Source organism: Mixophyes fleayi, chromosome 5 (genome assembly GCF_038048845.1).
Source record: "Mixophyes fleayi isolate aMixFle1 chromosome 5, aMixFle1.hap1, whole genome shotgun sequence".
NCBI classification, from domain to species: domain Eukaryota; kingdom Metazoa; phylum Chordata; class Amphibia; order Anura; family Limnodynastidae; genus Mixophyes; species Mixophyes fleayi.
The window spans coordinates 187,057,488-187,084,290 of NC_134406.1; the positions used below are offsets into that span (position 1 = coordinate 187,057,488).

A 26,803-nucleotide genomic window follows, 5' to 3' on the forward strand; every position below is an offset into this window, starting at 1 on the left:
AAATCACTTATTGCCACCCGCAATTTCCAGGTCGAGTGAGGAACAGTTAGACCAATCAATAAAGTATGCTGAGAAGTATCATGGAGTCATGTTGGAGATAACAGATGTTGAGATTGTTTATACATTTTACAGAGGTGCTGAATGCCTTCTTCATTTGTTTACCTGAAGAGGCTATGTATGGAGTGGTCCCATAAGTCTATAGATAAAAACAAAATAGACACAGTGTGGGCAGCTTCACTCTCCAAAGTCTGATATACTTAAAAAAAAACAAAAAAAAAAAAAACTGTCTTCCTCACATCTTTAGTTCTGCACAATTCCTGAGAATTGCATTTGCTTATTTTGTGAATACTACCAGTAGCTTTGTCATATTACATACAGGAAGATCTTGTTGCTTGCAAAGAGGTCCAGACAAAAGGATCAATGACCCATTTGGCCACACATTTAGGCGCGATTACATTGGCATCACTGAGTCCTGTTAGTGGCTTTGGAAGATGCCGGAATACCCAGGATAAAAATGGTCATCTGCAGCCATCTTCTAACTGCATTTTTCAATATGCCCGATAATGAGCTGATAACTTTCAATCAGATTATCATTGAGCATTGTGATAATTTTCAGGGTTACACATGCTGCAATATTGGAAGAATCTGCTCCAAAAATGGAGGGGGGGATTATAGTTTCAGTGGTCTTTAATAGAGAACTCAGTTACAGATAAACATATTAGATAAGCCCTTCATTGCGCATTACAGAAGTGATAAATCCTTCATTCTTTTCTAAATAAATATAAAATATTCTACAGTGGACATTAAAGGAAACATATTACATGTTCATACAGGACATTCTGTACTATTAACATTCTTTAAAATATATGGACATTACATTCTGTACAGAAAAAAATATTTTTATGTCTATTTATGTGTGTTTACAAAAGCAAAATAAATAATTGTTTGGTTTATAGTAAGAGAGCTCTGCTTGGATTTCTGGAGGTTTCCAGCATGCACCATTGTAATGCAGAGGAGACTATAAACTGCTATCTATACTGTTCACTCTCACACAAATCATATTAGTAATGTGTAGAACATCTATTTGTCGGACATGTAGCCTGTAAAGCCCTTATGTAGACCTGAGAGTCCATACGATTGCATAAACTACTTGGAAGTAGAATTAGCCACATTGATGGACAGACTACAGGAGTGTGGCTGTGTTTCTCCCATGTCTGGAGAGTATCAACTGCAGACTGCACTCTGACTGGTTCTCTGTAACTGCATAGACCTCTCCACTTCTGCCAGATGCTTATCTGAACCTATACTAATAAAGGACTAATTCAACCAACTGTGCTTTGTATAATGACCTGGGCATTCACTCCTGGAGCTCAAAAGAAGGCCAACATCAACATTTATCGGGTGGTCTACTAAATAGAGTTTGTTTTATTCTAAGAGACTAACAACTTTAATGATGCTCTACTTGAGCTGAAACTGCTCCAGGTAGAAAGAGAGGTTCAAAGCTGCTACTGCACACTTATCCATAGGTATCTCACATAAGTCTGGATAAGTGTGCCCCAGAAGTCAACACCATTTCTCTTGTTCCTATGCTGCTCTAAATCCCACAGTCTTGCACAGGTCAGTCCATATATAAAAGTTTGCAGTTGAATGTAAATGCACCTATGATTCACAATACTTACATATTTAACAATACTTACTCAAGACCATTTTTTAAAGCGCCATATATTTCTTCTACTCTTTCAGGTTGAGGTTCTTTGGAAGCGCTGCTATTTTTGTGGCCCAGACTGTGCATTTTCTTTTGTTTTGCTTGAGGCTTTTTGGGAACTGAAGAGTTCCCGAGAAAAGAATTACATCTATACAGAAAATATATAAAAACACAGTTAAGAGTCTTGTCAAATTAAAACACTTCTTGATCTCGCCATGCTTGTCAGAAGACATCATTTATTTTGGTACAGCAGCAGGCACCATTACTGCAAAAAAGTTCAGACTGCATTGAAGCAATCCATACATATGAAGTGTATGTTACTAAATTAAATCTTGCTGTTTTAAGCATCTAGTTAGAGCAGACTTTCAAACAATTTTCTTCTACTATGCATTGGAAGTTATTTACAAAGAACATGCCTTTTACCTGTAGACCACTAAGTGTACCTGTACCTGTCATGTAGTTTTGAAATATCTAATATTAAAAGAACAGCCTCATTGTATGTAAAGTTATTAACACATACCATTATTGAGAAAAAAAAAGCAAAGCAACCATAAAACATAGAAACATAGATTTGATGGCAGATAAGAACGTATCTTTAAACCTATGGCAACCTCAACCTCTGATCCTTTGCCTTTCATTTTGTGTGTCTGTGTGTCTCACATGTCATAGCCAAAGATTTATATTAGATGTCTGAAAGGACATAAGTTCCTGTGACAATGAGCTCACATGATCATTCAGAGCTGATGTATGTACCGCAGACAGTTTGATGGATATGTCAGGATATTCCTCAGGTTGCATACTGGTTCTGGACTGTTCACCCTCTCATTAATATTCACAGTTGTTCAGAAGATGGATATGTGAATGCCGACATGTAAGATGGTGAATACAAAAGAAACTATATGCATAGTAAATGTAAAGATACAGCTATATAGGTGTGATATGTTCAAATATTTAGATGTGTAGTGTGTAGGTGACAACTCTGGTTTAAGAGGTACGTATACAGCTACAATTGCACATATTTTTACAGTCTGCAGACACATGCAAATATACATCCCCAGTGACCATTATTTATTATTCTGCTCTACATACCTACAATAACCACCTCTTAATATATGGTGTTCTATGTGTAGGCACTAAGGGGAATTCAATTGCCTGCGCTACTTGTTAAAAGTAATGTGGCCTGCGCATTATTACGGTAATAGTGCGAGTAATTACCGTTATTATGGTAGTTTTAATCCAGGCTTTTTGCAGAAAAATTAATAAAGTTAATATTACCGTAATAACGATAATATTTTTAACGCTGCGGTACTTCGGGGGCAATTGAATTCCCCCCTCTAGAGAGCGCTATAAAGCCTTGTATTGCTATGAATGAGGTTCACCAGTACAACTTGTGTGGTAGATATAGATGAAGAACATTTTAAAACGTGTTCAAGAAAATATTCACCTCATTATGCATTTAGTTGCAGAATTTTGAACGTGTGGACAGCAGAATTTGGCCTAAGTGCACTGAATTTCCCCTACTTATACCCCAACAACAATGAAAGGCAGAATGGACACTGTTGTCACCCCAGCTCTATTTATAGACCAACAATTCTACAACATTTAGAAAAATAGTGCAGATTATGTGCAACAAAATCTGAACTCTGTGTGTCACCACACTTTATACCTGTGTAAAACAGACTTTACTGTCGAAAAACTACTGGCTTGAAATTGTGTCAAAATGTCATTAATCATCTCTAGTGGTTGGAAAACATTACTCAAAAAATTAACAACAGAAAAATTCCTCACAGAAGATAAAATTATTATTGGTATACAAACCATACAGGCTCAAGCGACACTATCTCAGTCAGAAAACTAAATAGACAAAACACCAATATTTTCCAATAGGATTAAGATAATTCTTTTTTTAGATTTTATACAAGCAGTAGTGAAATAGAACAAAAGTACAATATGAGAGTGGATAGTCTGCCTTTAGCCCTTGCACATTATAATGTCTTACCTAGATCTTCTCTCTGGAGTGCCACTGAAGCCGGCAAATGACTGACTTCTAAGAATCCCATTAGGCCCGCCTGGAGGAAATGTCTGAGAGCTCACAGACATGTTATCAGGGCTTCTGAAAGATAACTCTGGAAGACAAAATCAGAGGAGGTTTTAGTGCAAGCCCTCTTTGTGTAACTAATATAATGAGGCTTTCAGTATTATCACTGATAAGTGAAGCCTGAACAACATTGACTTAGATAGGCAGTGATGGGTTTCCACCTTAGGGAACAATTAGTCAATTTTGTTTGTTTTCTTTCTACATTTAAAACAGGATAATATTTGTTTCTAATTTTTATCGCTTTTATTAGCTGGTAATTAATATTACTATGGTTATCTAAAATGTACTCCAGGTTTAGAGCATCAAGTAAAGATGATAAATTGAAGTCTGAGGAATTTGGTTCAACCCACAAAATGGCTGCCTTCACTATGATTAGAAGATGAATACACTTCATAGGAGGCAACAGAAAGAAAAAGGTGGGGGTTAGAGTCAGCAGGCTGTATATCAGGCATGTGAAACGTGCAGATCTATCTCGTACTATTTGTGGAAATCAGTAGGTTTCTTGCATTATATTACATGCTCACTATGCCCTTTGCTCCGTCCAATTTTATATTCAACTCTTTAAACTAATTCCTACATAATATTTCTTTTAATCTGTAGAACAGTTATCAACTGACAAACAAAACATTTTTTTTACAACATAAATTAACAATTGGTGTCCGGCCATCCCAGCTAGTGGCTTTGTTTTACATTATGTTTTATGCTATTTATTATGTGTGTGTGTTTTTTGTTTTTTTGTTTTTAAATAAAAAATAAAATTAAAAATGTAATATGCTAGAAGCTTCTCCTTTGCTTTATTTTTGATACATGCTTACGTTGAAAAAAAATAAAAATGTGATTATCAGCAGAGACCTTGCTGGTCTGTTGGGCACTTGGCGAAGTAGCTGTTGATTAGATTTAACTATGCTATATTATAATTTTAGATTATTTTCCCCCACATATGAAATACTCAAATAAAGGCGCTAAGCACTGCTTATAAACTATTACAGTACTGGGGTGGGGTACATATTTATTAAAGGGTTTTTGTTTTCATTTATCTGGTTAACATTCGTCTGCAAAGATTTCCCTGTACCGTTGCATGTGAAAGTCTATTTAACAAGCTCCACGGCCTGTTCTGTTATTGATATCTCAGGGTGACGATAACACTGGTCAACATTCATTTTATTGCCAATCATAATAGAGTGACTCTGGGGCAACTCTGTGGTGCTGATTCCAAATAGGACATCAGTTTTACTAGATTGGTTCTAAGTTTTGAGACAATTAGTACCTCACTGAAAAACATAAAAATGCAAGACATGTAATGGTCAGGCAGAGCCTACTTACAAATCATATTCAAATGGTCTTAAATCATACAAAAGTAAACACGTGAAATACATAATGGCATTTTATTTGGTATAATAACAGATAAACATAGTAAGCAGATTAATACATAGTAAAAGCTATTTGTACGATTTTCTTTTATGTGAGATATCAGGACAATCATGTTGGTGTCTCCAGCAATGGTCAGTCATCACATGTCTTTCCCATGTGCCTGGATACCTTTCCTCCATCACCATTATATCTTGATGAAACCTCTCCCTTGTTCCTCATTAAAATCACCAAGATTATCCGGAAATCTGTGTAAGTGGCTGTGGAGAAAGTGTACCTTTATGTTCATATTATTACCCAAAAGTTTGTGAGCATGTTTTCAACAGTTCTTCTTAGTTGTCTGCTTTGTGGTTACTCAAGAGGTTCTTGACAACTAGAAATAACTGCACCAGGTAGAAGCTTCAACACCATCCGTAAATTTTGTGAAATTAGAATCCTTGATAAGTTTACAAATTAGGGCGCCATCAAAAAAAAAAAACAGCATTCAAAAATTTTAAGCAATCATCACATTTGTCAAGATCTTATTGTTTATTTAATGTGGTCTTGTCATGTGTGTGTGGTAGATAAAATACCTGTTCTAGTTAATTGACTTTATTATTGCTTGAAACAACTCTATTATATTAAAAGAACGAGAAACAAGAAAAACAACAGACAAAGCGAACCGCTCAACTGTCAACTGACTGGTGGTTGGGAGATCGATCACTTATATACGGATGGGCGGGGAATATTATCGAATGATTGCGGAGTGAACACCTAGAATATTCACGTGTCTCACCTTCAAGAACGTTCTTGTAGATTCCCATATGCACGTGTTATGGATAAGTTCTCTATTAATCAATTGAGGATATCCATTATCTGAAGAACTAGGGCCAATTAGAAAAAAAATACTTTTGTTTTTAAATTCAGCAACCACAAAATATATTAAATTCAGTCAAATATCTTTAGCAACTAAAAGACAATTATGATAAATACCTTATCCTCAGAATAAAGCACTATTTAAATTCAATAGTATTAAAATATTTTCATTTATGTTAATATCTTTTTTGCTAAATAATGGAACTGAAAATTCCGAAATCCCAAATCTAGCAAGCTGCCTCACACGTATGCTCAACTACAGAGACTTTATCGCTCAACTGTACCAGTGATATTTTTTGGTAAATTGCGTAGATCAGCGATTTGTTATTGCTGCAACAAGCGCCAATAAAAAAAAAAATTCTACTAACTTTAATGACACACTACTTAGAGCTTGTTCAAGATTGGCTCTTAAAATTAAGAAGAAATAGATATATGAAGTGGAAATGACCCTGAAAATGTTAATGTACAGTTAGCGTACCATCCATAGCAAAAAAAACAATTGTTTTTTTATCTTCTAATAAGTGTTTTTTTTTTGAGCCTTGTTTGTCTTAATGATTGCTTTTTTTCCCTGTATGAAATTTTGTGTGCCAAGTGAAAACGTTTCCATGGCAGCAACTGCTACACCATATTAATCAACCCTGCAAGAGCCAACTCAATTTATATTCAGATTAAAACAGTACAAGAAAGTGAGATTAACAAGTCATTGTAAAATGTAAGCCTTCTAGAAAAATTAGCTGTAGTTACATACATATACATATTTTAGTTTCGAAGACCTCACATTTAGCAGACTACATATTAGGTCAGTGACTGTTCTTTAGCTAGTTTGAGGCAGTTTACTTACACGACATTTCAAAAAGATATTTTTAAATGTTAGTTACGTTTATAAAATTAGAATGCAAGGCTTAAGATCACTGCAAGCAGAGATCAGTGAACAAACATTGGAACCAATACCTCCCAACATTGTGAATATCTATAGCATTTGCCTCTGGTGCCTGCAGCACTGGTGCACCATGGTACCTCTAAACTTCCTGCAAGTCAGGACAAAGGTGCCGACCTCTGGACAGTACTCTCAACTCAGGACTGCAACGTCGGAATCGGGACTGTTGGGAACCTGATAGGATCTTAATCAGGTAATGCTGACCACACACGCAGTGTTATTGAAAAGTATATCAGCAAACCGGCCCAGATGGTGAGGCATATGTTCCCCCAAAATTATCAACACATTTCAGAATTAAACAAGTAGTTAACTGGATCACTTCAAGTCATGAGAAAAATTCAGTTGTTAGATAACCTACTGGCACTCTTCTGTGGAGTCAGCTGTTGACTAATAACAGGCCCTTGTGTGATCCCCTCTCAAGGGGCAATAACCTATATTGTGTATCTAAGATGCACTATATGGAAAAAGTATTTGGCCACACAGACCAGTCAGACCCGTTGCCAAAGGTGTATAAAATCAAGCACCTAGCCATGTAGTCTCCATTTACAAACATTTGTGATACAAAATGAGTCATGGTACTGTGATAGGATGCCACTTTTGCAAAATTTCATCCCTGCTGGATTATTATTACATGGTCAACTGTAAGTGATATTAGAAAGTGTAAGTGTTAAGGAACAGCAGCTACTCAGCCACAAAGCGGAAGACCACGTAAAATCACAGAGTGGGGTCAATGACTGCAAAGGTGCATTGTGCGTAAAAGTCGCCAACGCTCTGCTGATTCCATAGCTAAAGAGTTCCGAAACTTCTACTAGCATTAATGTAAGCGCAAAAACTGTGCGAAGATTAATGGATTGGGTTTCCATGGCCGAGCAGCTGCCTCACATCACAAAGACCAATGCCAAGCATCGTATTGAGTGGTGTAAAGCACACCGACAATGAACTGTGGAGCAGTGGAAATGTGTTCTGTGGAGTGACGAATCACGCTTCTCCGTATGGCAGTCAGATGGAAGAGTCTGGGTTTGGCAGATGCCAGGAGAACTTTACGTGCCTGCCTGCATTATGCCAACAGTGAAGTTTGGTGGAGGAGGGATAATGGCATGGGGCTGTTTTTCAGGGTTTTTGGTAGGCCTCTTATCTCCAGTGAATGGCAATCTTAATGCTTCAGCATACCAAGTCATTTTGGACAATGCTAGGTTTCCAACCCTTGTGGCAACAGTTTGGGAAAGGCCCTTTTCTATTTCAAAATGACTGTGCGCCTGTGCACAAAGCAAAGACTACAAAGACATGGTTTGAGGCGTTCGGTGTGGAAGAACATGACTGGCCACACAGAGCCCTGACCTCAACCTCATTGACCACCTTTGGGATGAACTGGAACGAAGATTGAGAGCTAGGCCTCAGTATCGGACCTTATAAATACTCTACAGGATGAATAGGCACAAATTCCAACAGAAGAGTGGAAGCTGTTATCGTTACAAAAGGGGGACCAATGCCATGTATATGTATTTGAATATGTATATGAATACAATGCCATTACAGTCCCTCTGTTGGTGTAATGGTCAATCGTCCGAATACTTTTATCCATATAGTGTATGTTATGCTGTTTCGTAAAGGCTATCAGAGCTATATGGAAGGCAGTATCAGAGCTGTGTTGCACACATATTCAGATTTACAATTTATTGAAGAATGTTAAGCAAAAGTTTTGCCTAAGGAGCTAAGTAACACTGAACAAGCTTTACTTTGTTTTAAATCAATCGGACATGACACATTGCTTATCATGTTATTCTCAGATGTTGCTTTATTTTCCTTGATGGACTAAAATTAGCACCACAACCAAATGGTGCTAAATATGCCAAAACTGCTGGTTATGAAATAATGAGTTACCTCTATTCACCTTCCTCACAATTTTCATTTTCTTTTTCTGGAAGAACACAAGTAAATCGCCGCGATTCACCGGGAATCGCAGCATTTAGACCCACCCCCGCTGTAAAATGACGCGGTTTGCGTCATTGCCTCATGGGGGTGGGTCCAAAATGAAACACTTCTAGGAGCCCCGCTCCCTGCACGCCTACCTTCCCTCGGCATCTCCCGGATCATACTTGCCATAAGTTGGCAAGTATGCTTTACACTGACATGGAAATCATAATTACTGTACCTTATGTATAGCAGAAAGTATACTATTCGTTATAATACACCAATGTCTAGAATGAATACTGGATGGATGAAATCACATGTCCCTATATAAGCAGATACTGTTTACAGAAGTTTCTTCACATACTGTAAAGCAGCAATCCAAAAACAGATTTTCTTTCCTTTAAATATCAAAGCACCTTTTTATGCAAGCATCTTTCTTATCTATATCCCTACAAATCATTATTTCCTTTTAAAAAGTTCTCTGGTTGGGAAATACAAATGGGTGCCAGATAAAGACACAGTCAGTCTGCTTGCTACACACACTGACCACTCTAATCATGTCATGCAAGGCACACCTGATTTATTTTTTTTCCAATGGGATAACAATACTTCTGTATGAAGTCTACAACAAAGGGTGTGTTTCCTCATTTTATGTGTAAAATTTGACATAATATAGGAAGATGAACAATACAGCAATTACCACAAGCTATTTATGAATCACAAAAAATATAGGACCTATGCAAAAAACATGAATCGTTACAGAAAACCACAAAGTAATCATCATTTATTATTCTAGCGCCAGCAAATACCGTAGTGTTTTACAATTTGTACAAACTCCGTAATAAAACAATACTGGGTAATACAGGCAGACAGATTGGTAAGAAGACTCTGCTTACAATCTATAGTACAATGGGAGTTTGATACAGAAACTTAAGTGCTACATATTGCATATTGGTTTTGCCAGAATGCAAAGGTTAAAGTGCTTAGTGGGCTATATGATCTAGTCACACAACAGGAGGTTAGAGGATTGTTGTCTTGTGTGAACTGTGTAAAGGGTGGCTGAGGAATATTATAAGCTTGCCTAAAGAAGTGAATTTTCAGAAAAGTCTTATTGTTCAAAGGAGGTAATTCCACAAAGTGGGTGCAGTCGAAAAAGTCCTGTAATGGGGAATGGTGGCATGTAAAGGAGAGTGGATGAGAGATTTAAATCTTGTACATAACAGAGGTGTCGAATTGGGAGATATTTTGAAACAAGTGAGGAGATGTATGTTTGTGCAATTTTATTGATGACCTTGCATGATAGTTGAAGAATTTTATATTGGATTCAGTAAAAAACTGGCAACCAATGTAGAGACTGGCAAAATGGCTCAGTAGAGGAAAAATGATATGAAAAGGAAAATAAATCTAATCGCTGCATGCAAAATAGATCGTAATGGTGAGAGTCTGATTCAGGGAAGACTAGTAAGGAGGGAATTCCAAAACTCAGGAGATGTTGAGTAAACCTACCCTCTAAATGTTATCTACAAGTTGTTAAAGAAATAAACAACATGAAACTAGTTTCCAATGATTATGGAAGATGATCAGAGGCACAGAATTCCAGTTGCACACTTATTTTACAAAATTAATTTTAAATTGCAGGAGAAAAATAAATAATTAAACTATATTGTTCAGCCACAATGTATATAAGAAGGCCATCTTAAGATATAAAGATATTAGGATCTGGTAAAGCACTAAATGTCCATATACAAAGAATTTATCTGCTGAAGAAAAAAAAGTCTGGTAATACAATTAAAAATATCTTCAAAGCACATTTGCTATATATCACAGCTCTGAGACCCACACAAAAATATGTTCTTTGGAGGCCTGGTGAAGGCACATTATAGGCCCTTCTCTGACCACACAATTTCATACAATAACATTTCTGTAACAGTCTAAAAAAGAAGTATATACATATTTTTACAGTCAAAAGCCCAAACAGTAAAAAGCGCTCAATCTATGACAAAGGAAAAAAAAAAAAAGAGTATTCAGACCTTCTTTCAGGTGTGGGAAACGTTCATTGACACTATCAGACCCGCTCAATCACTGTATTTGACATTGCTTTAAGTACACTATTTGGTTTCAGACCAGAATGTGTATAAATGATCCACCGATTGCTTTCTCCTGATTTCATTTTACTCGTACTCATTATCTCTGGGGTTGCTTCCATGTGCGATGTATGTTTTATGTTTCCTTTTCACTAAAATATATAATTCTAATTTTATTACTCTGCCTCATCATGTTGCTTATCAATATTGATGCACTACTTCTTGCTAAACATACAGTTTCACATGCAATACACTTCCTACACAAGATAAATGTGACACGTTTACAAGTGTACACAATAATACTGACTGGAATCCACAATCTTGAGGTTGACAAAGTGTACAGTTTTCAGAAAAGTTATTGTGCCAACTGAAAAAAATGTTAAAGTGCAATCTGGTAAATAATAATGGAAAGTTGCATTATAAGTGGTTTTTCAATGGTGCTGGTTAATGACAAGAGACGCAAGTATAATTCTTATGAATAAAAATAAAATAAAAAATAAATAAATGTGTTAATATTGTAACATCCACACAAAAAAGTCATCATATTAAAATAAAATAAAATAAATAAAAAAGTAATTTCATGTGACAAAGCCTTAAGGTAACTCTGCCAAGCAGCTGGCTCTCAACATTAATCCGAATAGTTGAAATATCTTCTAGTTTCAAGACGTTGAAAGGTCACCGGCTTGAAGACTCCAACTGTTTTTTAAATGGGAAAAATAGCTTGTACACACAGTGCCCGCTGCAATGGGACAGCAGTAATTGGGTGACTGACATGCATAGTCAAAGTCAATCCCAGTTCCTGTGGGCACAGAGGACTAGTATTTCACATGCTTTAAAAGGCTGGCAGATAACTATGGGCACTTCAAACTCTGTGCCAGTTCCAAGGAGTTGTCAGTTTCAATTTGTTTCTTCCTCTAAGAGGGAAGTCAGCTGTTTGTGAGAGTCGTGCCAGACTTTAGCATATAAAGACGAACCGATATACACTTTGGAGAACAGAACACAGACAATAACAAAGATAGCTTCAAACTGAGTGCAGCTAATGGAGCTATAGATGTTTAAAATGTTGACTCCCCATTCAGCAGCTTCACCACACATTTTTATTAGGGTTGCACATTCAGTAAAAAATAAGTGACCTTAAGAATTAATTATTTCCTATAAATACACATAGCAAAATTAAGTTTTCACTATTCTGCTGGCAATTTTGTAAGATAATTGAATAAGGAGCAATCCAAGTGTCAATTGTCTTATTCCAGTCAGTCATACTGGAAACGGCAGCAGACATCGGAAAGAGAGACTGCCTGCTCCCAGCTACAGAAATCTGAAAATGATAAATAATAATCTGTATCTGTGATTATATGAATACAAAATAATATGTGCATAGACTTAAATTGTACACATAGAAGTTGTTTTGTTTATTAAACAATAAATTACTTTAAGCTCCAATGGGGCAGGGAATGATGTGAGTGTGTTCTTTGTACAGCACTGTGGAGTTAGCGGCGCTATATAAATAGAGGATGATGATTGTTGGTGCCAGACAGGGTAGTTTGAGTATCTGAGAGACTGCTGACCTCCTGGGATTGTCACACACAACAGAATTTACAGAGAATGGTGCACAAAACATAAATCAGCAATGTAACCGCTAATTCTGTGGGCGAAAACTCCTTGCTAAAGAGAGAAGTCGGTGGTAATGGTTAGATTTCTTAAGCTGATAGGAAGGCGACAGTAAATCAAATAACCATGCATTACAACAGTGCTGTGCAGAAGAGAATTTCTGAATTTACAGCAAGTTAAACCTTGAAGTGGATGAGCTACAGCAGCAGAAGACTTGCCTGACATGCAGATGGTAGGGACAGAATTTGGCATAAACCATATGAATCGATGGATCCAACCTGCCTTGCATCAAAAGGTGCAGGCTGGCATTGGTGGTATAATGGTGTGGGTAATGTTTTCCTACCACAAAATAGGCACCATAATACCAATGAAGAACAATTTAAATGCCACAGCCTACCTGAGTATTGTTGCGGACAGTGTGTCTCCCTTTATGGTCCACTATCTACCCATTTGCTAATGGCTACTTAAAGCAGGATAACGCGCCACATAACACCACACACGTCATTTCAAGCTGGTTCCACAAAGATGACAGCATGTTCAGACTGCTCCAATGATCTCCACACACCAAATCTCAATCCAATAGAGCACCATAGGGGATGTGGTGGAATGGAAGATTTGAAGCATAAATATAGGGCAACTGCGTGATGTCAATATGGACCAGAATCTCAATGGAATGTGTACAGCACTTTGTTAAATAAATGCCACAAAGAATTTAGGCTGTTATGGGGATAAAGGTGTTTCTCAGCCAGTATTATTAAAGGTGTACCTAATAAAGTGGCCTCTGAGCGTATATTACATATGAGTGATAAACACAGCATGCAGTAAAAACTGACATTTTAAAAACACATTCAGTTTCATGTAGTAAGTAAACACAAGATTGGTGGTAGTATACAAATTGTTAAGCTTTAACACACTAATCTGCTTATGTAACGGCTAGTAATAAAGATGTTGACTTGCATGCATTGCAGTAGAGAAAGCAATACCACTCAGCAAGATGAACATGAAGAGTGCTTTGACGCATGTGATTTGTAACATACAATTGCTTTGTATAAGCCATTTATTTTGTTTCTTTACTAGAACAGATGCAATATTAAACTACATATGCATGCTTACCACTGAGCTTCTGTGTATTTTGCACTTACAAGCCTATTCATGCTCTATTTTTGTATCTTCTCAACAGAATAATTGATGCTAACAGCATGCATTGACGATACAATTTCCTAGTGGGATGCTTGGAAGTACTGCAACGAAGTAATTAAGACAAACGTCTTTTAAATCCATTATTTTATGACTCAGTATACACAGGCATCCAGAAAAAGCTAATTTGTCCGATTATTGGACGAAAACGCTCAAGTGTGTACCTAGCCTTACTCTAACATGTCTCAAATGTTCTCATGGCCATTCGATTGTGAGCCCTTTACTCTTTGTCAGTTAATACACATTTACTTTTCTCAAAAAGTAAACATACTGTAAATTATCTGACATATGTCAATCAATTTTTTTTTACCTGTCATCATGTTTATTTTTTGGATCCCACACAGAACAATATCGGACCAGCTTTATTTCTAGTGTCGTATTTATGTATATGTATACAGGGATATGTATACAGGGATACCCTTTGCTACAAAACACTTTCTGCATCATCATCTCTACCACCAACATTACTATACGACTGTATTATTTACACTATTCTTGCTAAAAGGCATTCCAAGGTTTCCAGACACCAACATATATGGTCTCAAAGGTAGCCCACTATGGTACCGGCCCAGGGGGCAGATGCCCGCCTGCCTCCCATCCCAGTCTGCCCCTGACTCTTAGTGACATTGCCGATGTCCCACCCACTTGAGCTTCCTATCTGGATCATGATTTCGTTTTGGGTGTAATTTAAATGTCTGGAGTGATCTGTGCCAAACATTGGAAGTTAGTTACAAGATGTCAATTATTCTCCTCCAAACTGCCTACTGGTATGATTTTACATAAATGCCAAGTATGAAACGGAAAACACAAATATCGTTTATAAAAATAATGAATACATTAGCCTGAAAATTTTATCCTTGGGAATTAACATATCTGTATAATAAAACATGTGACCAGAAAATGTGTAGCGAATGTCCTGAATGTGCAGCATTGGGTAATATAAAAAATTAGGATAGGATATAACAAAAACCCCACACTTTTTTTTTTAAATTGGTTTTCAGAAAAAAACAAAACAAAAACAGAAAAAATGCAGTCTATGAAAATATAAGTCATATGAAGTGATGCACACGGTACAAAGTCAAGAGGGAAAATGCTGCTGCAGGCTAATGACTTCTGAATGCACTTTGATGTAGAACAAATAGCTTATAATGCACTGTTGAATTAAGCCCAGAGAAATATAAGCTCATCTAGTGAATGCAACCTTAAAACAAAATATAAATACAATGACACAACTAAAATAAAATAACACTATATAGGGAGAGATCTTTACCTTGTTTTAGATCTTTTAAAAGAGGACATTACCATTTAGGCTTATACCCACTGCAGTTTTTTAAATACATGTGTAACTGTATGACACTAGGGAATTAAAAATAAAAGCAAATTAATTTCCTTCCACTTTGTCCCCAGGACAGCATCCGACCAAGAGATCCGCCGGCATGCTAACCAAGCATGCCAGCTTGATAATTATTTTGCTTCTCAGAGCTGTACTGCTCCACCACTGCTCTATATCCGTTATATTAGAACTCTCAACACTCTAGACCAGGCATTAAGCAACGGAGGTGGAGAAACAAAGTGCTGCCAGTTTGCGAATACCATATGTTCCAAGCTAGAGGCTCTCTCAAAGGAGCTGGAGTGAGGGGCATATTTTTTTTTTGTGTGCATTAGTCTTCTAATAATATCTAATCATATGACCTCTGCCCCAACAGTGAAAGGGCCTCTTTAAAAAAATTCCAAATCAACTAGATTTATCCAAAACTGATTAAAAAAAAAAAAAAAGGACTACAGTGAACACATCAGTTATTCGAATCTCTCTGAATCACCAACTCTTTGTAAATGCTATATATTTGTCAATTAAAACCAGGTTTCGTTTTATCTTTCAACTTTTTTATTTTCCAGATCGTCAACATTTGAGGAGTGCCTGGCAGTGCCAGTCCACCATCCCAAGGCCCCCATTCTGCTCTTTTGAGCATGTATGGAGGACAGATCAGGTGCAATGAGGCCCCAAACATGGCTTCACTGTGCATATACAGAAGAGCAGAGCTTGGGTCTCGGTAGTTCCATCAGACATACATTTATGATTTTAAAATTCAAAAGCAGGTCAGCTAGCTGAGGACTGGTACACTGGCGGCAGCGAGGTAGAAAATCAGTATGCAGAGGGGAAGCCCAATAACAGGCCAGGATCTGGTACACAGGCAATAATGCAGCATAAAATGAGGGAGAGGGAGAGGGAGAGGGAGAGGGAGAGGGAGAGGGAGAGGGAGAGGGAGAGGGAGAGGGAGAGGGAGATATCAAAACAAGCAAGGACTGGTACATGAGGGGTTAACAGGCAGAAGCACAATCCAAGAAGAAATCACATGGAAAGCCAAGGTCAGCAGCAATACAGCACAACAGGCAGTCAGTCTGGGTATGAATACCTATTGCTCGGACACAGCTGCAATCTCAAAGTGAGCTTTATATGCTCTGCAGGTTTGAACAAGCCGCCTCCCAGCCACGATCATTTGACAGCCCGAACCAGGAAGTTCTGATCTTTACACAGAGGCAGAGGAAATCAGCAGCACAGGAGTGTGGAGCAGGTAAGTTTTGTGACATTATATGAGAATAAAGAATATAGAATACAAAATAAATAGCACATATCAAATGGTACATTGTAGTTACTGTATGAAATAATATATATTGATCCACATTATAGTTATATGTAAATATAGTCCTAAATAAATCTATATCCTTTAGGAGAGAACCAGATAATTGTACGATTTAGTAGTGTAAGCATAGGAACAGTCATTATTGTCACCATTCCCGTAGTATAAAAACCCGATTCATTATTTCTGCAAAGTATAGTAATCAGCGTCGGACTGGGCAGCCGGGGGGCCTGGGTATTCCCCGGTGGGCCCCATGCCTGATAGCCATGCCGTCTTCGTTGGTGGGGCACAGCAAGTGCCGGATTAATAGGGACCTCCCGCCTTCGGAGACAGTTACTAGCCTCATGCATTTAAAAATGCATGAGGCTAAACTGATTGCAGAGACTCAGCGGAGCACTGTGTGAGCGTTCCGAGGAGAAGTCCATGATACACTGCTCAGATGGACCTTGTACATTGGGCACGCTCCCCTCATCAGAAACAGCAGACAGGAAATAGGAAGTTGTGTTTGATTTCCACAGTGGAACGCATGCCAGACTTTAAGCAAAACATTGAACTGAGGTTTTCAGCACTTACTCCCCATACAAGCACTGTCAAAATGGCACAATAAGGACCACATAAAACATTTCAAACAGCAAGTATTTGGATCTGAGAACCCACTATTCGGAACTATTTAATATTGTTTTAGACTATTGGCAAGTTGATCTTAGTGGACTAAGACTATCTTTATTGTATGAATCTGTGTCTATGCAGGGTTAATGTTAATAGTTTTCTAATATTTCATAATGTTTTTACTGGATTTTTTTTACTCTTGACCACCTGTTTTCATGTACAATTTGTGATATTTTTAGACATTAAAATCTACTCTGCTTTCAAGTATATAAACCATTTCAGTTTGGACTTTCATCCAATTCTACATACACCTTTTGGGTAATTTAGCATTCATATTTATTACCGTATGCTACGAAAAATATGTGTGTATATATATATATATATATATATATATATATATATATATATATATGTGGCATTATGCAACAAGAAGGTTCCATCTGCTATAGACATACTATCAATCTCAGAATCATTAGTGCTTATATACAGATTTGATCATGTGTACACAACTATATAAAGTCTGTCCACATATGGACAGGGCTCATTTGGCGGTCTGATCTTCATCTCTGAACCATTCTATTTTACTTATTCTAGTGCTGGATCATTCTTTTGTTTAAATATTGTAATTTTTAGGCTTGGACAACCTATAGATCTACAGCTGCTTTATTATATAACACTATCCTAGGAAGTGTTTCAGCTTTCTGCTTGAGCAGCAAGAATGAACTACAGAATGGCGCAGGTGGTCACAACTAAAGATAAGTAAGTACTATATGGAGGGGGCTGCAATAAGAACTATATGGAGTGGGCTGCAATGAGAGAGACATGGATGGGGCAATCAGAGCGATTGAGGGTAACAACAACGTTTTCTCTCTCTCGTGAATGAGGATACTACGACTTTAATTTTAGACCATAGGGAACCCCCAGTCCTAAGTGTCCCGGGCCCCCAAAGCCTTAATCCAGCTCTGGGTGGAGCAGAGTAAGGCCTCCATCAGGGGAGTATTGCTGTACTACTAATTTCAGAATCCTGCTTCTCTAAAAAACAAATATGATACAATTATACATGTTACAGGCCAGGTGATGCCCTGGAGATTCGGATCCTCACACCTACAGGATTAAAAGTCTGTTTGACCACACGTATTTGCAGTTGAATATAGTGCTCAGACAGGAGTAGATTGTCCTAAAGGAGGACACACATTTAATTATTTTCTTTTCACATGCATTGTTTTACTTTCTTCTGTGCACTAGACAACTGCTTGGGACACTTGTGGCAAAATGTGTTTTTGTCTAGAATATCTATTTAAAATAGTTAAGGTATAACTATTTTCCTGGTGGAATGCAGCTTTTCTTTTAGTAGAATATAGTAGAATAACACAGTGTAGGGCAAATAACTACAATTGGTGTCCTTATCAGATACACAACATAACAAAAACATTTGTGTTAATGTAGTGTACACTATATAAGGCACATATTGTCACTGTATTATTAGATTTACCAACAGTTTTAAACTATAGTAGCAAGAAAATTAGCATTTAAAAAAAATGAAAAAGTCATAATATACCCATTTCTCTCACTATCAAGCTTTCTTCAACAGCTGCCACAGTCTGCTTCATGACAGTGATATCCATGACACAAAGTTGAATTAAGACCCCATGGGGCAATATACTGGTGCAGGCCCCCTGTCCTCCGATTGGCTAGAGGGTGGCAAGGGGGTTCTTTTTGGGAATGTGATAACACATTTCTCCCCCTCACCCCTGTAAAACATTTCTACACCACCAGCCTCTCACCTGTAGCACATCCCTTCCCCCATCATCACATAAATTATTCACAGATGTTTATTTAAAGACAGTTAATCCAAATGTTATCAATTTAGTGATCAGTAACTACAGTTATGTATTAAGTGGAGACAATGTTTTTAAGTCAAAAAAGTCAGAAAACCAGGGCAAATATACCCTTTCGGTTTACTATGCACATTTTATTAAATCAAAAAATAAAGGTTCACAAAGGTGAACTCATCCTTTAGGAGGAATAGGTAACTTTGATTACATCAATATAGCAAGTTAATTAGTGAATTGTAGCCTTATGCAGTAGATTTGCTACGTGTAGTATAAGGGCTCTTTTAAGACAGATTTTGAACAGCTTCTGAAGTCCATGTTTCACTGTCCACTAACATTCCATGCAAATAAAATGGTAGATGCAGATTAGTTATTCTTATGACATACAAAGGAGTGGGGGTAAATCTTGTGGGTGCAGTCAGTATCGATATGCTGACTACCACCGATACAAAGATGGGTATATTCCACTGTAGCTTTGAGGGGGAAAGTTTATAATCAATTACTCTACAGACTGTAGGTTATTGTTTTAAAGGGGATGCCCACCTTGGAGGAATAACAGAAATGAGTATTAGGACCTGTCTAAGGCTCCTGCCTCTACCTACACATTCCCGGAAATATTACAAAGATTACTCCTTGAAGTTCCCAACACACTGTGTCAAATGCACTAAATGGATGACCAAATCTAAATTTACATGATTACTGCAGAACATGGTTAAACAGAGAGGATGTAGCGAAACATATTTTGTGAAAACAGTTATGAACTCACAGTAATGGGCAACAATACAGCGGAAAATGATTATATGAATATGATGGTAAGTTTGTAAAGCAAGATCTTTAAATAAGAGATATAGGATACTAGAAAACAGGTCCCATTTCATGAAAGCTGTGGAACACCAACAAAAGATGTCACAAAGCTTGTCAATCCCTAAATTATCCAATGGGGGGGTTGGATGGAAAATAAAATGACATTTCTGTACCAAATAGTACATAGCGTAGTACTGTCACAAAATCATTCAACAGTCCTTTCATGTGAACTTCATGTCTAACCCAATTTTCAAACTTCGCGCAATTTGGCATGCTTCTGTTACATGGCAGAGTGATTTTTTTTCTACTTTGTTAAATCTTATAAACATGCAAAAAAATTATATTATATATAAATGTATTTTTCCCAGGACAAAATAGAGCATTACCCTGGTATATGGGAATAAATAGCTTTTTTTATTATACTTGGAAGTACGGGAGAAAAGGAGCAGAAATTAAAATTGCACTAATATTTCACACAGTGCCCATTAATCCACATATAGATGCGCACATTTATTTTACAGCCCTTATATGTTTGATAGAGATTATATATATATACTAGGGATGTGCACCGGCGACTTTTGAGGTCTCGTGTTTTGTGTTTTGGATCCGGATTTTCGTTATTTTTGAGGTTCGGATTTGTCTCGCAAAACACTTGACGAAAGGTCTCGGTTCGGATTTAAGGTATTGGATTCGGATTTTTTTTGAAAAAAACATAAAAAGTTTAAAAATCAAGTTTTTGGGCTTATTTTCACTCCTAGGCTATTATTAACCTCAATAACATTCAATAACAAGCATTTCCACTAATTTACAGTGTATTCTGAACACCTCACAATATAGTTATTAGTCCAAAACGTTGCAACAAGGTATCTTTCTGGACTGCGTAGAGGAGTGGGTCACCACAATATATATTAAAAACCCTGAACTTTTATGAATCACACCAATAAATGTACCTGGACTGCGTATAGGAGTGGGTCACCACAAGATATCTTAAAAACCCTGAACTTTTATGAATCGCACCAATAAATGTACCTGGACTGCGTAGAGGAGTGGGTCACCACAATATATATTAAAAACCCTGAACTTTTATGATTCGCACCAATAAATGTATCTGGACTGCGTAGAGGAGTGGGCACTGGGCACCACAATAAAATATATAAAAAACCTTCAACAGATCTGCATTACACTACACATACGGCTGCTCCTCCATCCTCTCCATCATATACATGTTGGAGTTTTAGCGTGTGACAACCTCTTGTTTTTGATAATGTCAGTGCATTTGGAATATTTTTCAATTTGCCCCACACCACTGAATGTACTTTATCTATGATACGCAATACGCATCTATCTATCTTGACTGCGTAGTGTGGTGGCCCCGGTACACAATTTGGTACCGAGGCCACAATATAATTAAAAAACCCTCCACGTGTCGGAATTCCACCAAACAAGTATCTGGACTGCATAGTGGGGTGGCCCCGGTACCCAATTTGATACCGGGGCCACAATACCTCCTCCAAACATGCTACAGACAATTCGTCATTGAGAGACCCCAGACAGACAGGGTCGTAGTGTTATTGTTTGACTTTGTAAACCCAAAAAAATGTCCCTGTTGCACTTGCACATAGTCGTGCAATGAAGACTGACTTTTTCATTTAAAGGCACGATCTTTAAAGTGTCAGAAAGAGAGAGAAGACACAGGAGAGGAGAGTTGTAGCTGGGGACCTGGGGTGGAAGCTCCCAGGCTCCCCCAGCATTGCCTGGAAGTCTGAGCGTGGTGACTGAGCCAGGGCAAGGAATGTGTGCCCTGGATGAGGGGGAGAACTCCATGCCACTATAGTGAACCCAAGAGAGAGGGGGACACTGCACATGGAAGAGGCCCTGGAGTGAGGGCTGCTACAAGAGGCATGGTAGCTGTAGTGTCAGATCCTGAGGCTGAGAGTACACAGAGTGACGTGTCAGAGCACAGGAGACATTATCCCCGCAGAGGAGGGATGAGCTGCAGTTGAGAGGTATGTTGTTGAAATAGGACATGCACACTTTAACAAACCAATCATTTCAGCGACAGGGCCTACCAAACAACTTTGACTGAAATGATTGGTTTGTTTGGGCCCCCACACCAAAAAAGCTATTCATCTCTCCCTGTACAGACTAAACAGGCTCTACTGAGGCAAGATGTCGTCCTCATCCTCAACCTCTGATTCCTCTCCCCCTACAGTGTCTACTTCCTCCTCATCACACATTATCAATTCGTCCCCGCTGGACTCCACAACCACAGGTCCCTCTGTAGTATCTGGAGGGCAGTGCTGTACTTCATTGAGGAATTGATTATTCATTTTTATAAACATCATTTTTTCAACGTTGTGAGGAAGCAACCTCCTTCGCCGCTCACTGACCAGGTTCCCCGCTGCACTAAAAACTCTTTCCGAGTACACACTGGAGGGGGGACAACTCAGGTAAAATAGAGCCAGTTTGTACAGGGGCTTCCAAACTGCCTTTTTTTCCTGCCAGTAACAATATGGACTGTCTGACATGTCTACTTGGATGGTGTCAGCAAAGTAATCATCCACAATTTTTTCTATTGTCACAGCATCCAATGCAGCGAGAGTAGACATGTCTGCAATGGTTGGCAGGTCCTTCAGTCCGGACCAGATGTTATCAGCATCCCCGCCAGTGCCTCTTTTGGGAAAACTGAGCTTTTTCCTCGCAGCCATAGATGTGGAAGAAAATGAGGGTGGAGCTGTTGGCATGTCACGGTCCTCTTCAGAGGACAATCTCCTGACCAGCAGGTCTTTGCACCGCTGTAGATTTGTGTCCGCCGGAAACAGAGACACAACATACGCTTTAAACCGAGGATCGAGCACGGTGGCCAGAATGTATTCCTCTGACTTTAAAAGAGTGACCACCCTCGGATCCTGGCAAAGCGTACGAAGGGCTACATCCACAAGAGCTACATGCTTGCTGTAATCGCAATGGCTTACCAGCTCCTCCCTCACTTTCTCCAGCTGCTTCTGCAACAGCCTGATCAGGGGAATGACCTGACTCAAGCTGGCAGTGTCGGAACTGACTTCTCGTGTGGCAAGTTCAAATGGCTGCAGAACCTTGCACAACACGGAAATCAGTCTCCACTGCGCTTGACTCAGGCGCATCCCCACTCCTTTGCCTATGTCGTAGGTGGCTGTGTAGGCCTGAATGGCCTTTTGCTGCTCCTCCATCCTCTGCAGCATATAGAGGGTGGAGTTCCAGCGCGTCACAACCTCTTGTTTGAGGTGATGGCAGGGCAGGTTCAAGCTTTTTTGATGTGCCTCTAGTCTGCGGTAGGCACTGGCTGAATGCCGAAAGTGTCCAGCAATTTTGCGGGCCACCGCAAGCATCTCCTGCACACCCCTGTCACTCTTGAGGTAATGCTGCACCACCAAATTAATGGTGTGGGCAAAACATGGGACGTGCTGGAAATTGCCCATATTTAATGCCCGCACAATGTTACTGGCATTGTCTGACACCACAAATCCCCATGAGAGTCTAAGTGGGGTAAGCCACTGGGAGATAATTTCCCTCATTTTCTCTAATATGTTGTCAGCGTTGTGCCTCTTATTAAAGCCTGTAATGCACAATGTTGCCTGCCTTTGCATGAGCAGCCATTTTGTAGATGCTGCTACTGATGCAGCTGTTGCTGTTGCTGCGGAAGGGGATGCATCTACCCAGTGGGCTGTCACAGTCATATAGTCCTTCGTTTGCCCAGAACCACTTGTCCACATGTCCGTGGTTAAGTGGACAGTGGGTACAACCGCATTTTTAAGAGCACTGAGGACACTTGATCGTACTTCTCTGTACATTTTTGGTATCGCCTGCCTAGTGAAGTGGAATCTCGAGGGGATTTGGTACCGGGGACACAATACCTCCATCAACCCTCTAAATCCCACTCCACTGATGGCGGACACCGGGCGCACGTCTAACACCAACATTGCAGTTACAGCCGCAGTTATACGCTTTGCAATAGGGTGACTACTATCGTATTTGGTGGTCATGGCAAACGACTGTTGGACGGTCAATTGTTTGGTGAAAGACTTAGCGGTCTTACGACTTCCCCTCTGGGAAGATGACCGACTAACAGCAGCAACAGCAGCAGTGGCAGTAGTAGGCGTACCGCTGCAGGATTCCTCGGATGAATCCCGTATTGAGGAGGACTCAGTCTGGCTGCTGACTTGGGCTGCAGGACTGAATCTGATGGAGATTGTGGAGGAAGTTGACGAGGAGGGTGTTGCTGGTGTGTATCCAACTGGACCACGGGATTTAGGTGTCCCTGTACCGATGAGGGTCCTAGCCCCAGTTCCTGAACTAACCACTGAACTATGAAGGTTATTCAGGTGACGTATAAGGGAGGATGTTCCTAGGTGGGCAAGATCCTTACCCCTGCTTATTTGAGCTTTACATAAGCTACATATTGCCATACATTGGTTGTCTGGATTTGGATAAAAATAACTCCAGACCGAAGAGGTGCATTTTTTGGTCTTCTGACCAGGCATGACGATGGGCTTTTTCATCCCATGGACATCAGCTGTTTCCCCCCCTGGTGCCTCATTTACAATAACCACATCACCATCCTCATCATCAAGTTCCTCCACAGCGCCAGCTACATCATCAATAGCCTCCTCCCGAGCCACCTCTTCCCGTACAGTGATGGGAAGGTCAGGCTTGACAACCACCAACACCCTTGGACTCGCCTTGGGGATTTGTGATAATTTCTCTTTAGAAGGCAGAGTTGTTTGCTGTTTTGTTGCTGACAGCATAACTCTCTTCAATTTTTTGTAGGGGGGGGAGGAGGAGGAGGGCTAAGATCCGTGGGTGAAGCTGAACCACTAGTCATGAACACGGGCCAGGGCCTAAGCCGTTCCTTGCCACTCCGTGTCGTAAATGGCATATTGGCAACTTTACGTTTCTCCTCAGATGATTTTAAGTTTCTCTTTTTGCTACTTTTTCTTAACTTGCGCTTTTTGGATTTTACATGCCCGGTACTACGAGATTGGGCATCGGGCTTGGAAGACGACGTTGATGGCATTTCATCGTCTATGTCATGACTAGTGGCAGCAGCTTCAGCATTAGGAGGAAGTGGGTCTTGATCTTTCCCTACTTTATCCTCCAAATTTTTGGTCTCCATTATATGTAGCACAAGATACTGCAGAATGTGTGAACTTGGTAATATTGCAGTACCAATGGACTTATAATGCTGGATTGGTTTTGCAAATTTGGTTATAATTATTATATATTTATTTATTTTTAATTTTTTTTACTTTTTTTTTATTTTTTAAAAACTTGGGAATAATGGGGAAATAACTATGCCCTTAGAAGCACAGAGCACAGGACACAGCACCACTGGACTGAACAGGACACGGCACAGGACCCAGCAGCACTACGGAACTCAGCAGGACAGAGCACAGGACACAGCACCACTGGACTGATACTGCAGAATGTGTAAACTTGGTAATATTGCAGTACCAATGGGCTTATACTGCAGGATTGGTTGTGAAAATTTTGTGGTAATTAAAAAATATTAAAGTAGTTTTTGGTATTTTATAAAAAAAACTTTTTTTTATTTTTTTAAACACAGGGGAATATTGGGGAAATAACTATGCCCTTAGAAGCACAGAGCACAGGACACAGCACCACTGGACTGAACAGGACACAGCACAGGACCCAGCAGCACCACTGACCTCAGAAGGACAGAGCACAGCACACAGCACCACTGGACTGATACTGCAGAACACAGCACAGCACAGCACAGCACAGCACAGCACAGCACAGCACAGCACAGAACTAAACAGCACAGAACTAAACAGCACAGAGGACCACCTAACACACCCTCCCTCTACCCTGATCAATGCCCGAGTGAAGATGGCGGCGACTAGCGGGGAATTTATAGGATCCGAGTATCGCGAGATCCGACAACGGGATTATGAGTCAGAGCCTCAGTTTCACTTTTGAATTTGGCGCCAATACCCGGATCTGTCTCGGATCCGACTCGGATCCGCAACGTTCGGGTGGGCTCGGATTTCAGAAATCCGAGCGCGCTCATCCCTAATATATACACATATACATATATACATATATATACATATACACACACACACACTTCCTTTCACTGAGACTCAAAAGTTAAGCTGAAGTAAAGCTGCCACCACACGTATTATCGTAGATTTGTAAGGCGCCACAGTGTTCCGCTGTGTCGTGCAGTGGGAAAACATGCCTGCTTTATATGTCATAATAAATGTAAACATGAACACAGTGTGGCTTAGTGTGGAGATTGGGACAGCTGTGAGGGTGTATTGGTGTGAATAGTGTCATCAGGGATAAAAAAAAAAAAAGAGAAATGGCTGTGGGAAAGTCTGATTGGGCGTGGTAGGGAATTCAAGCACGGGAGAAATCTTGTAGGCGCAAGTGAGAAGTAGTTACCAGAGACGAGACAAGGCGCAGGTCAGAGATATATCTAAGAGGACGGAAGGGAGAGATGTTTATGTGAGATTTGAGATGTATGAAGGGTTGGTGCTGTTGAGGGTTTTGTAGGTAAAAGTGAGCAATTTGAATTGGATTCTGGAGGACACAGGGAGCCACTGTAGGGATTTGCAAAGTGGTGCAGCAGATGTGGAGCGGTGAGAGAGGAAAATCAGTCTTGCAGCAGCATTTAGTATGGATTGAAGTGTGGATATATGGGTGTCGGGAATGACAGATAGCAGGAGGTTGCAGTAGTCAAGCCTGGAGATGATGAAAGAATGGATAAGAGATGCGGTAGCATGTTGAGTAAGAAAAGGGCGTATTTTGGCAATGTTTTTAAGGTGGAATCCACAGGACTAGGAGAGAGTCTGGATGTGAGCAATTAAAGCAGAGGGTGGAGTCAAGTATGACACCAAGGCAGCGGACTTGGGAGACTGAGGACATTGTGGCGTTATTAACAGTGAGGGAGATTTGAGGGGAGGCAGTGACTCTCGTAGCAGGAAAGATAATAAGCTCTGTTTTGGATATATTGAGCTTTAGGTAGCATTGGGACCCCTATGTAGAGATAGCTACAGTACAGAAGGTCAGGGAAAGAGCTATAGATTTGTATGTCATCAGCGTAGAGGTGGTATTGGAGGCCGAATGAGCGAATTAGTGCGCCAAGAGAGAG

General features: G+C 39.4%; 1 protein-coding gene across 3 annotated transcripts in view; it reads right to left on the reverse strand.

Moving 5' to 3' along the window:
• The window catches only part of RIPOR2 (RHO family interacting cell polarization regulator 2), a 116,816-nt gene that overhangs the window by 66,797 nt on the left and 23,216 nt on the right, over positions 1 to 26,803 (reverse strand). For all 3 annotated transcript variants that reach the window (XM_075213164.1, XM_075213162.1, XM_075213163.1), the window contains exons 2-3: positions 3,705 to 3,831; positions 1,698 to 1,853 (exon numbers count right to left, since the gene is read on the reverse strand). In XM_075213164.1, coding sequence (XP_075069265.1) covers positions 1,698 to 1,853; positions 3,705 to 3,831 — 283 coding nt within the window. The remainder of the gene's footprint in view (positions 1 to 1,697; positions 1,854 to 3,704; positions 3,832 to 26,803) is intronic.